The sequence below is a fragment of the Centruroides sculpturatus genome, unplaced genomic scaffold (assembly GCF_000671375.1).
Source record: "Centruroides sculpturatus isolate CEXI.00-Female unplaced genomic scaffold, Cexi_2.0 scaffold96, whole genome shotgun sequence".
NCBI lineage: Eukaryota > Metazoa > Arthropoda > Arachnida > Scorpiones > Buthidae > Centruroides > Centruroides sculpturatus.
In genome coordinates, this window is record NW_019384376.1 from 128,456 (window position 1) to 141,793 (window position 13,338).

At 31.7% G+C, this 13,338-nt stretch overlaps 1 protein-coding gene across 1 annotated transcript in view; it reads right to left on the bottom strand.

Annotated features, from left to right (window-relative positions):
• The window catches only part of LOC111617052 (endothelin-converting enzyme 1-like), a 45,099-nt gene that overhangs the window by 1,738 nt on the left and 30,023 nt on the right, over positions 1-13,338 (bottom strand). The window contains 7 exon segments of the mRNA XM_023358391.1: positions 61-126; positions 229-404; positions 1,726-1,805; positions 1,881-1,932; positions 4,344-4,408; positions 4,489-4,592; positions 10,010-10,087. Of these exon segments, the coding sequence (XP_023214159.1) occupies positions 61-126; positions 229-404; positions 1,726-1,805; positions 1,881-1,932; positions 4,344-4,408; positions 4,489-4,592; positions 10,010-10,087 (621 nt within the window).

Genomic DNA, 13,338 nt, shown 5'->3' on the forward strand with positions numbered 1-13,338 from the left:
ATCTAGAAGTCAAAAAGCATAAACATAAAAAATGATAAAAGCATAAATGATGATTATTACCCGGAAAGCAACAGTGACTCCACTGTTGTCTGCGATATTATCGAAAATTGTTTGATTTCCATCAATCTAAAACCATTATATTTATTTTTTTATGTTTTTGGAAACGAAAGATAAAACACGTAATTGAAATTTTCAAAATATGTAATCGTTTAGGAAAACATAGAATACCGTGAGATTTCCTTCTAATGGAAATTCCGAGTATTGAAATCGCAGACAATTTTTCTTTTTCTTGTATTCTATCAAAAATTCTTCAGGAAAATCTATGTTGTCTCCTTCTTCATCAATTGCCTCTGTTGAATTTTGCGTATCTTCTTCTGATTCGGTATTCTCTTCTGATCCATATCCTATTAAAGTATTTAACAGATTGTACAGAGAATTTATACTTTTTGTACAATCAAAATTTGTACAAATTTTTTCTTACAATTTAGTTAAAAAGCAATATCTTGATTAATTATTTTTTGTTTGATTTAAAAATAAAAGTTCTAACTTAATAATAATAATAATAATATACGTTATTTTATTCTGATGCAGTGACTACATTTATATACAATGATCTTAAACGACAATCACAAACAGACAGAATTAAAACAAATATAAATTGTAACGGAAACTTTGTACGGTACATGTGCTTGGTCGAGTGGCCAGTAGCGCGAAGCTATTGTTTGTAGGATTATGACTAAACACCCCTAAGGCAGAAGACCCCTAGCCATGGCAACGGAAGTCGTTGCGAGAGTAATCCTGCGCGGTACGAAGGAACCGCAGGGTCAGTCACTTTGTGGTTTGGTCACTTGTTGTTAGGACGTCGACGAGTGCGAGACGCAAGAAAAACGAACGTATACCCCAGAATAGATTTGAACCTTGGGGTACGGACTCACCACTTTGAACTTGTGCCTGGCTAAGATTCCCGTTAGCCGTAACATAAATCATAATCCTGCTTAGCTAGTTCCGAGTTCGAGCCTAACTAACAAACGAGATGCCTCATGGAGTTTTTCGAGTTTTCTTCACGTGTTTGAAACCAAACTGGGGACCAGTCTCATAGAAAGTCTTCACGGGCAGTTCCTCCTTGGCAGATCGTTCTTATGATGCGTTGCCTTATTCCATCAATATATATATGAAACAGAACGTCGTTTATACAATCGCCATATTTTAATATGCATTCGTCATTACACACCATACGGAATATTATATACGTCAAATAATATTTAACTCGATTGGTTCGCCTTACGTTTGCAGTAATAAAAATTTGATTTCGATTATACACCAAGGGAAAACGAAAATATAAAAGTTATTATTTTAACTGTGGTGTTTATTGTTTTAGTTTTACTTTTACGAAATTAAATTGAAAGAATATATTATTGACTTCTCTAAAACATTCAGGTATACTGTATATTTTTATAATCAGTAAATTATTCACAATAGACTATTTTTTAATTGTAAAGTTTTATATTACAATATTTTAATTTAATTTATTAATTCCAATTGGTTTTGTTCTATTATATTTTCTTTTTCTTCGACAAATTAAATGAATTTAAATTATTATTTATTTATTTTCAATAAATACATTCATAATATATTGTTTATGTTTTAATATAGTGGGAATTCTTTAAACAATTTAATCAATAATTTATAACTATTTTTATTATAAATCTAAAGTATAAATCTTACGTCGTTTCGATTCCAAATGATCGAATGCATGTGAATATTCGTGACCAATTACAAAGGCCATACCACCAAAATTAAGGTATCTATTATAATAAATACGATAAAAATTGTTAGTTATTTTAGAATTTCGGCAATTTACTTAGTTCTTTGATACTCACTGAGGTAATCCATAAGCATAAAAAGGAGGATACATCAATGCTAACGGTATTTCTATAATTATATATAAATTTAATAATAATTATAAAAGAAATATTAATTTATAAGAACATTAATATTTTAACTAAAATCAATTAGTTAAAATTCATTATGAGTTAACGAATCAAAATAATCGAACACTATATTGGTGTAGGGGAGTCCGGGGCAACTTCGGCATGCGGGGCAAGTTTGTCAAGCGCTTTTTTTTTAAAAACAGATTAAAAGGAGACTTTGGTTATAGGTTAGGCAGTTGAGTTTTATTGGTGGCTTGTTGAGTGTAGTGTTTTTATTGTTCTCCAACAAGCGTAGTTGAATTATCAAGCAAATTTTCATTTTCGTTCAATTCCATATAATATTTTTTTTCCATTTATATTGAATTGGCAGGTTTTGTTATAATTCCATGATAACGAAAGTTACTTTTCCTGTTAGAAGGATGTAACTTCAACTTATTCACGTGGCCAGATCGTGGCTTGGCATTCTGTTCTCAGGGTTGTACTTAATGTTTCGAAATCATGACTAGCGGGGTAAGATCGGCAACATAAAGCCACATTAGAAGCAAAGGATAAAAATCAAACAGATGATAAATGAAAACATGTTTGCATTTGTTATTCATGTATATATGTCTTTGAACTTGCATTTCGTTGTAATAATATTAAATGGGTGTTGGATTTGTATTTCTTTGTTTTAATAGTGAATTCCAACTTATACATTGTTAATAACATAATTTTATATACGTGCCTATCTTGCCCCATTACTGTTGCCCCTATACCAGGGGCAACTTTAATAAAAATAATTAAAATAATTACAACTTTACAAAAAGAGAGAAGTTGCCGATCTTGCCCCTATACCCGGGGCAACTTCGTCAATTTCTCTCTTCTTGTAAAGTTGTAATTATTTTAATTATTTTTATTTCCAAACTGATTTTAACCAGTTCTATAGTAAGAAATAATTTCAATAGACAATATGCAAAGCTTTTTTTTCAGTTTACAGCAGTATTTATTACACAAGCTTTAAGTAAAGCTTTAAGTAAAGCTTAACATGCCGATCTTGCCCCGGTCTCCCCTATATGTTAACATATAGTCCTATATATGTTACTGTGAATGACCGATATCTGGCAAATGTTAACATTCTCCAGTGAATGCCAGCATTCACGCAGTCGTTTCGTGTATGTACGAAATATTTGTTAAATATCATTATTTCTCACTTACACAGGCAAGTGTCGACATTCAGAATGCACTGATGGTAAATGTTGAATAAAAATATTTTTATTACGTTAAGACAAAAATGCAACTTTTAAATATGTCAAATTAGGAGAAAGCTTAAGTAACAGCGCATGTAAATAAACTGTTGAACCTAAAACGAACAGTACATTCTTAATCACTAAAGAAAATAATACAATAATAAACTTCACAAATTCCCAAATTTTCCCAAATTATGTGATTAACGTTATACAATTTTATTTATTGGAGCAACTTAAACTGTTATAGCACTTTGAATTTCACAAGAGTCCCTTGCTTTCACAACTGCACTTTTTTGCAATGACATCGTGTATAATCTTGCCCTCCTCTTTTCGAATTAGCTGCAGCTGCTTTTCTCAGCGACATTTCTTGAGAAGAAATCTCATCTATGGAAAGTAACTTTTCTTTACAAATTACGAACTGATTATGAATATAAAGCTTCTTCAGGATATCATTTTTGTTTGCTAATTTATAAAAGTCGAAGTCTTCTATTCCAACAACAACCGCCAACACATTTCGAGCATCCGTACGGTCGACATCAGGGACTTGTATTCATACGAATATCACAATTTTGAGCAAAAGGAAACGGCGAAGAATTTGGCGATATACTATCGCCTCTCTGTCGATATCGGCTTCTCGGGTGACGTTTCGACCTCCACCAAAGCTTACCTTTGCTTGTCGACATACACCTGCGATTGTTCGAATGTATAATAATATAAAAAAAATTATTCGGTCTTTCATCGACGTATATTGCATGTGACGACATTCACCGGAGAATATCAACATTCTCTAATTTTGGTCTTTCACAGTAATACATACACGAAACGACTGTGTAAATGCTGACATTCACCGGAGAATGTTGACATTCGCCAGATATCGGTCATTCACAGTAACATATACACTAAGTAGAATCGTAGCCGTTCAGATGGCCAATGCAATTAAAGCATCAGTCTACCGCGCTGGGAGACTCACAATTGAATCAGGGGGTCGAAAAATTTCAAGATTTATTCAGGAGTGATCTGTTCAGGATATGTCGAGATCCGTCACTCCCCACCTGGCCCTATCCTTGTGAGTCTGGTCAAACTTACAATGGGCCTGAAAAAGGCCCTCTCAGTATGCACAGAGCTGAAGGAGACCAGAAAAGAAAATTATATGTTTAACTGATAAATAAATAGACAAAATACATACCTATTACTGATCTCTTTCCATCGAATTCTAAACTTGCGCCAACCTCCATTGGATTTACTTTTATTCTATATAGAGAATAATAATTATAAATAAATTAATCAGTTTACAGAAGAAAATAAAATTATACTATGAAAAATTTGCTTACTCCTCCCAAAAAAATAAATAATTACTTGGATCAAGCATCTCATCGGAAATCATTTGTTTTTGTACAGCTAATATATTTTGAATGTAATTATCCGTAATATTGATCTAGAAAAAATTATATTTTCAATTTATATGAAATAATTATGATACGTACAGTACAATGTTTTTATTACTATACAAGTAAGTGTGATTATCATGCTAATTTAAAAGTGTTTTAAAATTTATTAAATAATAATAACATGAACAATAAAAGATGTTAATGTTGATTTCCGTCCTAATGCAAAGCCATGCACACGAGAAGTTTTGGTGGTATAATTTATTTGGCATTTCAAACAGGAACATGTCAGAATGTTAATAAAACAAAATTTTATATGAAATGTACAGAAGTGGTGGTCAAACCTTGTCACGGTATGGGCAATATAGCCCATATCAGAAATACGCGAGAGAAGCATTCTCTGTTAGGACAGTATTATAGTATTAACTGTGCGACATACAGTTATCACTGTTCTCTAGTAGATATCATTATGATCGGTAAAGATATGTTAAGAATGCGTACGTTTGAGTAGGTATGTAGGAAAATAGGTTTATTATAAATTAATTTTTCATTTTATCTAAATACAGGGTACCGTACATATTACTGTTTCTCTTTCATTATTATTGGTATAGGGTGTGTAAGTTTGTACTGTAGATGGGATTGTGTTTAAGTTAAAAGTTATGCTTGCAATCCGTTACTACATAATAGAAATCTTACAAAAATATTCCATACGTTTAGATAGTATGTACGAAGTTTATAAAAAAAAACTTGTGTAAGTACACGGGAATCACAGGAAGGGTCTAGAGAAGCCACGTGCCACTCACAAGTGTATATGCACATGTATGTAGGGGAACCCGGGGCGGAATGGGAAAGACGATTTACGTATGAAAGAGAGGTGAGGGAATTGGTTTGCTCCCTGCCCTATACTCAGACTGCGACAACACATCAGTGTAAATACTTGGTTACCGAGATTCGCTTCGTCGTTGAGCAGAAAAACCTTGTGTCGTGATTTTTTGATGAAATTACAAGTGTATCAATATCAAAACAGTGAAAGTATATGGTATATTTTATAATTTAACCAAATTTATATAGTCTAGATTATTAAAGATTTGTTTGCTTGTATTTTTAGAATGAAATAACGCAAAAAGTAATTATAAACTTTTTTCTCTACTTGACTTTTAGAAGCATGTGCTTTGGGGCACAACGGGTGATGCACAATGGGACGGTTACCCGTAAAGGAAAAGTAAAAGGAAAATGTAACGGAAAAGGAAAAAACAAAGTCTAGTAAAAAAGAACACGGAGATGATTACTCGGAAGGAGAAGATGATGCGGCTTGCCTTTACTGCACCGAGGCTTACTCACAGTCGATTGAGGGTTGGTGTTCATGTGTCGCATGCAAAAAATGGCTAGAAAATACTAATATTTTGTCCTAAAATTACAGGGAAAATCTGCATACTTTTTGATGGATCTACTTTAGTCACTGTAAAATATAAAAACTTTGCTTTTTCAATTTTGTAAATCAGATTTAAAATAAAATCTGTTTGATTGAATTGAGTATTTTTACTCTTTTTGTGCTCTTTTCGACTATTATAATATTAATTATGTAGTAGGTGGTAAACAAAATAGAGAACGCATTTTTAAAAAAAATATGTCAATGGTAGCTTTACTTTTGGCCACTACTGTATATTTCCACACCACACTCCATCATACTAACGAATGCATCGCCTCGGTCCGTCAGTGCAGGCCATTAAGATAGAGGAGAAGGTGGTATTATGCTACACTGCGGGTATTATGGAACCACCCCATTTCGAACTGATAATAAAGGCGAACTGTAGCGGAATGTGGATGAACTGAACTAGGCAGACATCAAGAGCAAGGGGAAAACCCGTTTTACTTCAGTTGAACGGTTGTCCGTATTTAATCAGCAAATTTGTTTTTTTCAAAATTCACAAGTTTTGAATGCTAAGTGAATTTAATTATTTTTAAAATATAAATCGTGTAGTTGTAGGTTCACTGGTGCATGTATTCCGTTCCAGAGACTTAGGGGTACATATTAATCTGTGTGATGTTCACGTTTTTTAAATTTTGGTCTCGACAGACATAAGTTAATTCGAGATGGCGATGCGTGAAATACGGACCCCTTTGGTGCTTTTACAGTAATATGGAACTCAACTCCTCCGAACTCTCTCTTTGCAATCAGACATTCGTCCGGAGCAATTTGGGAAAAAGACACTAGGTAGAAAGTCTGAAAATATCGAAAAAGAGCTGCTGGAATATATATTGTTGATGGAGGTCATATTTTTCTATTATAAAAGCATTTTTGCGATAAAATACATTGGAGTAAATAATTTTGTAATTATTTAACATTTTTTGTCCTTTCCTATTTGTTTTTGGCTACATTAAAGCATTTTTTTGAAAATATACAGTAAGGTTCCATATTACCACCCGATTTTCTCTAAGCCTACTTTCGGACTTTTTGTACAAAAGCCTTCAAAAACCATACTTATAATTACACTAGCGAAAAATCCAATTAGGAACATTTAGTTTACTAGTTACCAGTACTTTTCGCACAAAAAATGTGGGTGTAGTTATGATACCTTGTTTACAATTCACTAAAATGTAATTGGGGTTCCATAATACCACCTTCTCCTCTACCAGTTCAAGCAACAAGAGTCACAGTGAATATGCTGTCATCCCAATAAACGTTATCTATTTGCCTGCATTCATTTTTTAATGCTTTCAGCGGTTGTTGAAAACCCTCGTGTTGCCCAACTGTTCCTAGAGAAAAACTACTAAGTCTAGAAAGCTCAAATTTTAAACTTAAGCTTTTGTCGTTACCAGCGAGATGGCCACGAAACTTCCGGATCGATAGGCCAAAGTTCACGGGGTTTCCATAGAGTTATTTTACTTTCATCAGTTTAATTTTATGCATGTAAAGATAAATTTATATCGAAACAAATGATTCATTCAAAATATTTTCAAGAAAGCTCAAATTTATGTGATTTTTACATTTTAAGAATTTAAACTTTTTATAACGATTTTACTAATGACGTATTGTCGACGTTCGATCGACGCGGCGGCTGTCGCGTCGCAGACCCCCTAAACTGCACGTCATCGTCTTGGCTCTTGATGTAATAACACAATCGTTAATCAAAAGTGAATTGATATTCAAACAAAAACATTTGAGATGTACAAAAATTGCACCAAGAAAAAGCTTATACCAATATTTGGATGACGGTCAAACTTTTCTCTTAAGAGTTTTTCTTTGGTAAAAATAAACTTGGCGTTTGGAAGATTTTTACCTGTATTAATTTAATGTTTAATCTATTTAATTAATTGTATTAATGTGTTTTACATTTCGCTTCGAACTGCCAAACTTATCTTTACCAAAAAAAAAAACTTCCTTAAGAATTTGACTGTCGTTCAAATTGTCATAAATTTTTACTTGCAATTTTTTTACGTCTCATATGTTTGATTTTACATGTCAGTTACTTTATAGAAATTTCGGCGCAGTTTCGTATTTTTCATTACTCTATCAAAATGAACGTGACGGAGGAAATATTATTGAACTTTTAGACTACGTCCTACGATGCAGCGTCCAGCGACCGCTGGCGTGAACGCGCCTCCAAGCGGAGCGGACAAACCGGTTCAAACAAATGTGCGTGTCCGGAGTAACCGCGTTTAACGTGTAGCGACTAGTGGTAGTGATGTGCCGGATATCCGTATCAGTATCCGTATCCGCAGATTTAGACACTAATGATCCGTATCTGTATCCGTATATGCGGATATACATTTTTAACGATCCGGCACATCACTACTAGCGACCACCAGATAACGCTTCTACACGTGCGTGCAGGAAGCAGCTACCAAGCCAGTATGATCGCCGCTTCCACTACTCGCTCTTCCAACGAAGAAAATGACTGATTTTGAAGATGAATGTAAACAGAATGGCAAATAAATTGTGTATATATGTTGTATGTACTTTAATTAATAATCCTTTACGTAATTTAATAATTTCTGATTTTGTAAAAAAAAGTAAAACTTTTTTAACTTATTATTCTATAAAGATTCTTTATATTTGTTGTGTATCTAGTTAGTGATGACCATTAACTGTCAAATTTACTTGTCAAAGTTTTAATGCCTGTCATATTTTCCACAGTAGCATTCAATGAAGTCTTCTCGCAGCTATCTTGTAAACAACATGTGTCCATTCTAGACAGAAGTCACTCGCGATTTGGAAGCGCGTACAAAGATTCCGCCCGCGGTCGCTGAACGCTGCCATGTAGGACGTAGCCTTATTCCTTGTATTGAACGATCAATAAAGTGATATGCATTTAGTTGAGTTTCATCACAATTAGAATATAATTCGCGAGTATATATCATAATTAATTCAATTTTATTTTAAATAATTGAAATTGCTGATGTATTCTTTGTAATTTATATTCTTAAATATTTCATATTATGCATTAATAATGTGATAATATATAACAGAACGTAATAAGCAAATAATTAATAGACTATCAAACACACCTTATGTTATCGAGATAATTTATTGAAAACAAACTAACGTTTTCAGCCTATTCAATAGGCCATCCTCAGGTTAAACCAGATTAGAACGTCGGCCTCCCAAAAATAAAATATGTAAATTTAAATACAAAAAATAATAATAACAAAAAATAAGAAAATAAAAGAAAAATTATACTGTATATGTCTAAATATATATATGAAAAAAATCAAATCAGATATAATAATAATAATAAAAATCCAGTAATAATACCTTAAACCAGTGTTTTTCAACCTGTAAGTCGCAGAGCCTTACACGGGGGGTCGCGGGTAAAAGAAAAAGACAAGTGTTTGTAGATCCTACACTACAATGAAAAAACTGCAATTTCAGTGAGAAGGTTGTGCCTGTTTATTTTACAGTACAATTAGTTTTTTTTATCGATATTGAAATCTCAACAGAAAGAAAATTATATATGTAGTTTTTAAAATCACTGACATAGTTTTAATATGGCTGTGGGGGGTCGCCAAAAATTTTTAACTTGTAAAGGGGTCACGTATTCAAGAAGGTTGAAAAACACTGCCTTAAACAAACATTAATAGAAATTATCAAGGTATATTCATATAACATGAAATTATAAACTAAGGCATAAATTAGGAGTTCATGAAATATTTTTGATTATATATTTCCAAGCCGATGGTAAGCCTTCCGAGTTCCTTGCATTTGTACACATCTTTGACAGTTTGCTTTTAAAAATTTCAGTTTTCTCAGTGTTCATCGTTAATGTTGCGGAGTGCAAAGGTTTGACAATATCGAGCCTTGAAACAGATATTGTCAAACCCTTACACTTTTCAGTACATTATCTCGACAGCATAAGGTGTTTTGATCGTCTGATAACGTGATAATAATTGATTTTAATATAAAACTTTTAAATTATAAAACAGAATTAATAATCATATGTTTTAAACAGATTAGTTTTTTACTTACATTATCAAACAACTTATTTAAAGATTCCACATTAACAGAACTATTTTGATATCCGATGTGCTGATGAATTTTCTTCAACTATATATATATATATATATATATATAAGTTATATAAATTAAAGAATAAATAAAGATTTAATAAGTAAATATTATTTAGTTACATTTTGACTAATTATATTTACATCCTTTGATTAAAAAGAATAATTAATAATTTCATTGAATATTTACATTATTACATCAAGAGATTATTCAAAATTGCCGTTTTTTATGTTATTTCATAGATAGTTAATATGTATGCATTTATATATACAGAATTAATTTAATAAATCTTCAAAAATAAATATATATATTACACAGGAAATTCTAAGATATTTTAAATCAATAACACAATTTAAATAGATTGATCAGTACAAACTTAAAAACGTTCTAGAAATTTTCTAGAACTTTATATTTATATTCATATGTAATACTTTTTATATTCTAATTTAAAACTAATTTAATACTAATTTTAGTACTTCATTTTTAAATATATAAATGTAATTAATATAAAATTGTATTAATAGTCTACTCTTTTTTCTTAAAAGATGATAAAAAATAATAATAATGTGGAATTTTTAACAGAGATTATATGTTCAAGTATTCAAAGAAATAAAAGTTATAATATTAATTGAGAAAATTAACTGTTTAAATTAAAATATTCACTGAAAACGTATTATTAATATACAAATTAATAATAGTATAAATGCTAATATATATTTATAAAAATTCGTACGTTATTTTACAGATTAAAGCAAATAAAAACATTTAAGCGTTTAAAAGTAAAAAAAATTATTATATTCGTTAATAATTTTTAGATGATAAATCCAATTTCAAAATGTCAAAAATAAAGAATTAATTCATAATTACTAAAATATCGAAATGTGAATCAGATATTAATTTATGTTTAATTTCAATAAGGAAGAATTCATCTAAAGATATTTACACATGAGAAAATAATGGAAATAAGCTTTTTAATCAGAAAAAAATTACAAAAGTGACTAAATGAATAGATCGTGTGCAAGTTATTAATAGTGAAAGGACAGATCACTTAAAGTGTGATTCTCATACTCGGCGCAAGTATAAGTCGTATAAGTAAAAGTCCATCTACTCTTTCTGTCTCTTCAAACTGGTGGTTATTTTTAACGCACGTTTAATTTAATAATGTTTAAATGCATATTCGTTTTTAAGTATATCATTAAATGTAAGTTGGATTTTTATATACAACTAGTTTATGTTCAAGGCGTTTCCCGGGTTTATAAGAGAAAATTTAAAACACATGAACTTATTAATTTCGCGAAAATACTGCTCAAAAAGAAAAATACCCGAGTTCTTATAAGTAACGATTTGACTTTAATAGCAAAAACAGCAAAAAAAGATACTTTTCACAGTATAACTATAAAAAATTTATATTACATAAAATATATATTATTATATATTAACCTTTCATATACAGAAAACCACATTATTTATAGTTTTCACAGTGTAATTACTACTTTTGACTTTACGTAGGTCAGCGCTATATGCTAGCCATGCTCAAACTGTGGCTCGCGAGCCTCAGCGGCTCTTCAAAAGTTTAATTGTGGCTCAACTAATAAATAAAAAATATTTGTTATTTTTAAAACTTTTGTATCTTGTAAATATATCGGAGCCACAGTCAATTCATGTTTTTTTTTTTTTTTTTTTTAAATTCAGAGTTAGCGCTCCCAAGTAGCACCTGTTGTTTGCACACTTTACATTTGTCCTTCTGTTGGATCTCGTCCTCTCTCATTCTCTCATTCTTCTTAATTTGCCTCTAGTCTCTCTCGAATTCCTTGATCCTGCTAGACACTCATTTTAAAATCGTAAATAAAATTATTATTGATTAAATCAAAGTTTTGTTTACAGTTAACCAACTAACATCTAAAAGAACTAATAAGTTCAATTTCTAATTATCAACCTGATTATCAAAAATTAATTTCAACATTACAAATTCATAAACTTTCAACTAGCATAGAATAAATAAATAAAAATGTAATAAATATGTAAAAATTGTCAAAATAAATACATTATGATTCTGAAATTTTTATATTTTTATATCAAGAACTTTAGGTGCGGCTCCCAATTTTCATGTAGGTAACTAGGGCTCTCACAGTAAAAAGTCTGGGCACCCCTGCTATATGCTACCAATCCCAGTTATGATACAGCACATCTATTGAATCAGTTTTGAAAACAGAGGTAGATAGCGAACAATCCATTTGTTCTTGATTTCTATTTCCCATACTACCCCAAAATCAATATTTTATAATAGTACAGTGGTGCCTCGTATAATGTACGCCTCGAATAACGGATGCTGCGAACAACGGACTTTCTGTTTGGCTGTTACGTGAGGCGAATAACGGTCTTTCTGCAAACAAGGGCAAGTGATGTGTCCACACTTTTGCCGTTGCCAATGACCATCTGCTATTTTTATAATATATTAGTATTATTAGAATATATTATTAGTATATCTGAAGTACAGAGCTCCCGTTGGTGAAGCTTGCTCCCTTGTTTATTACGTTCATCACCTCAGTGCAGGGTATTTACATTTATTCAAGTATTATGCAAATCATGGCTTCTAAAAAAACAGAAAGGTGATTTCAATTGAAACAAAGCAAGACATCATCAGAAGATGTGAAAGTTGACAAAAACTTCCTTATCAAATGGGAAGAGGTTCAGGAGATTACCAACACTCATTATCCAAACAGAGCCGAGGCCAACAGGATCAATGATCTCTACAATGACACCCTTGCCCGTCATTTCCGACAGGTGTTGAAGAAGAGAGAGAAACANATTGAAAATAGTTCGTTTGATTTTCGGCAATTCTCTTCAGCGGTAGGTGTTATATAACAATTACTATGGTTATTGAAATATTGGATGTAAATGGGGTTTGCTTGAAAAACCTCCGCTGACGAAGTCGCGGGTAACAGCTAGTTAGAATATATTATTAGTATATCTGAAGTACAGAGCTCCCGTTGGTGAAGCTTGCTCCCTTGTTTATTACGTTCATCACCTCAGTGCAGGGTATTTACATTTATTCAAGTATTATGCAAATCATGGCTTCTAAAAAAACAGAAAGGTGATTTCAATTGAAACAAAGCAAGACATCATCAGAAGATGTGAAAGTTGACAAAAACTTCCTTATCAAATGGGAAGAGGTTCAGGAGATTACCAACACTCATTATCCAAACAGAGCCGAGGCCAACAGGATCAATGATCTCTACAATGACACCCTTGCCCGTCATTTCCGACAGGTGTTGAAGAAGAGAGAGAAA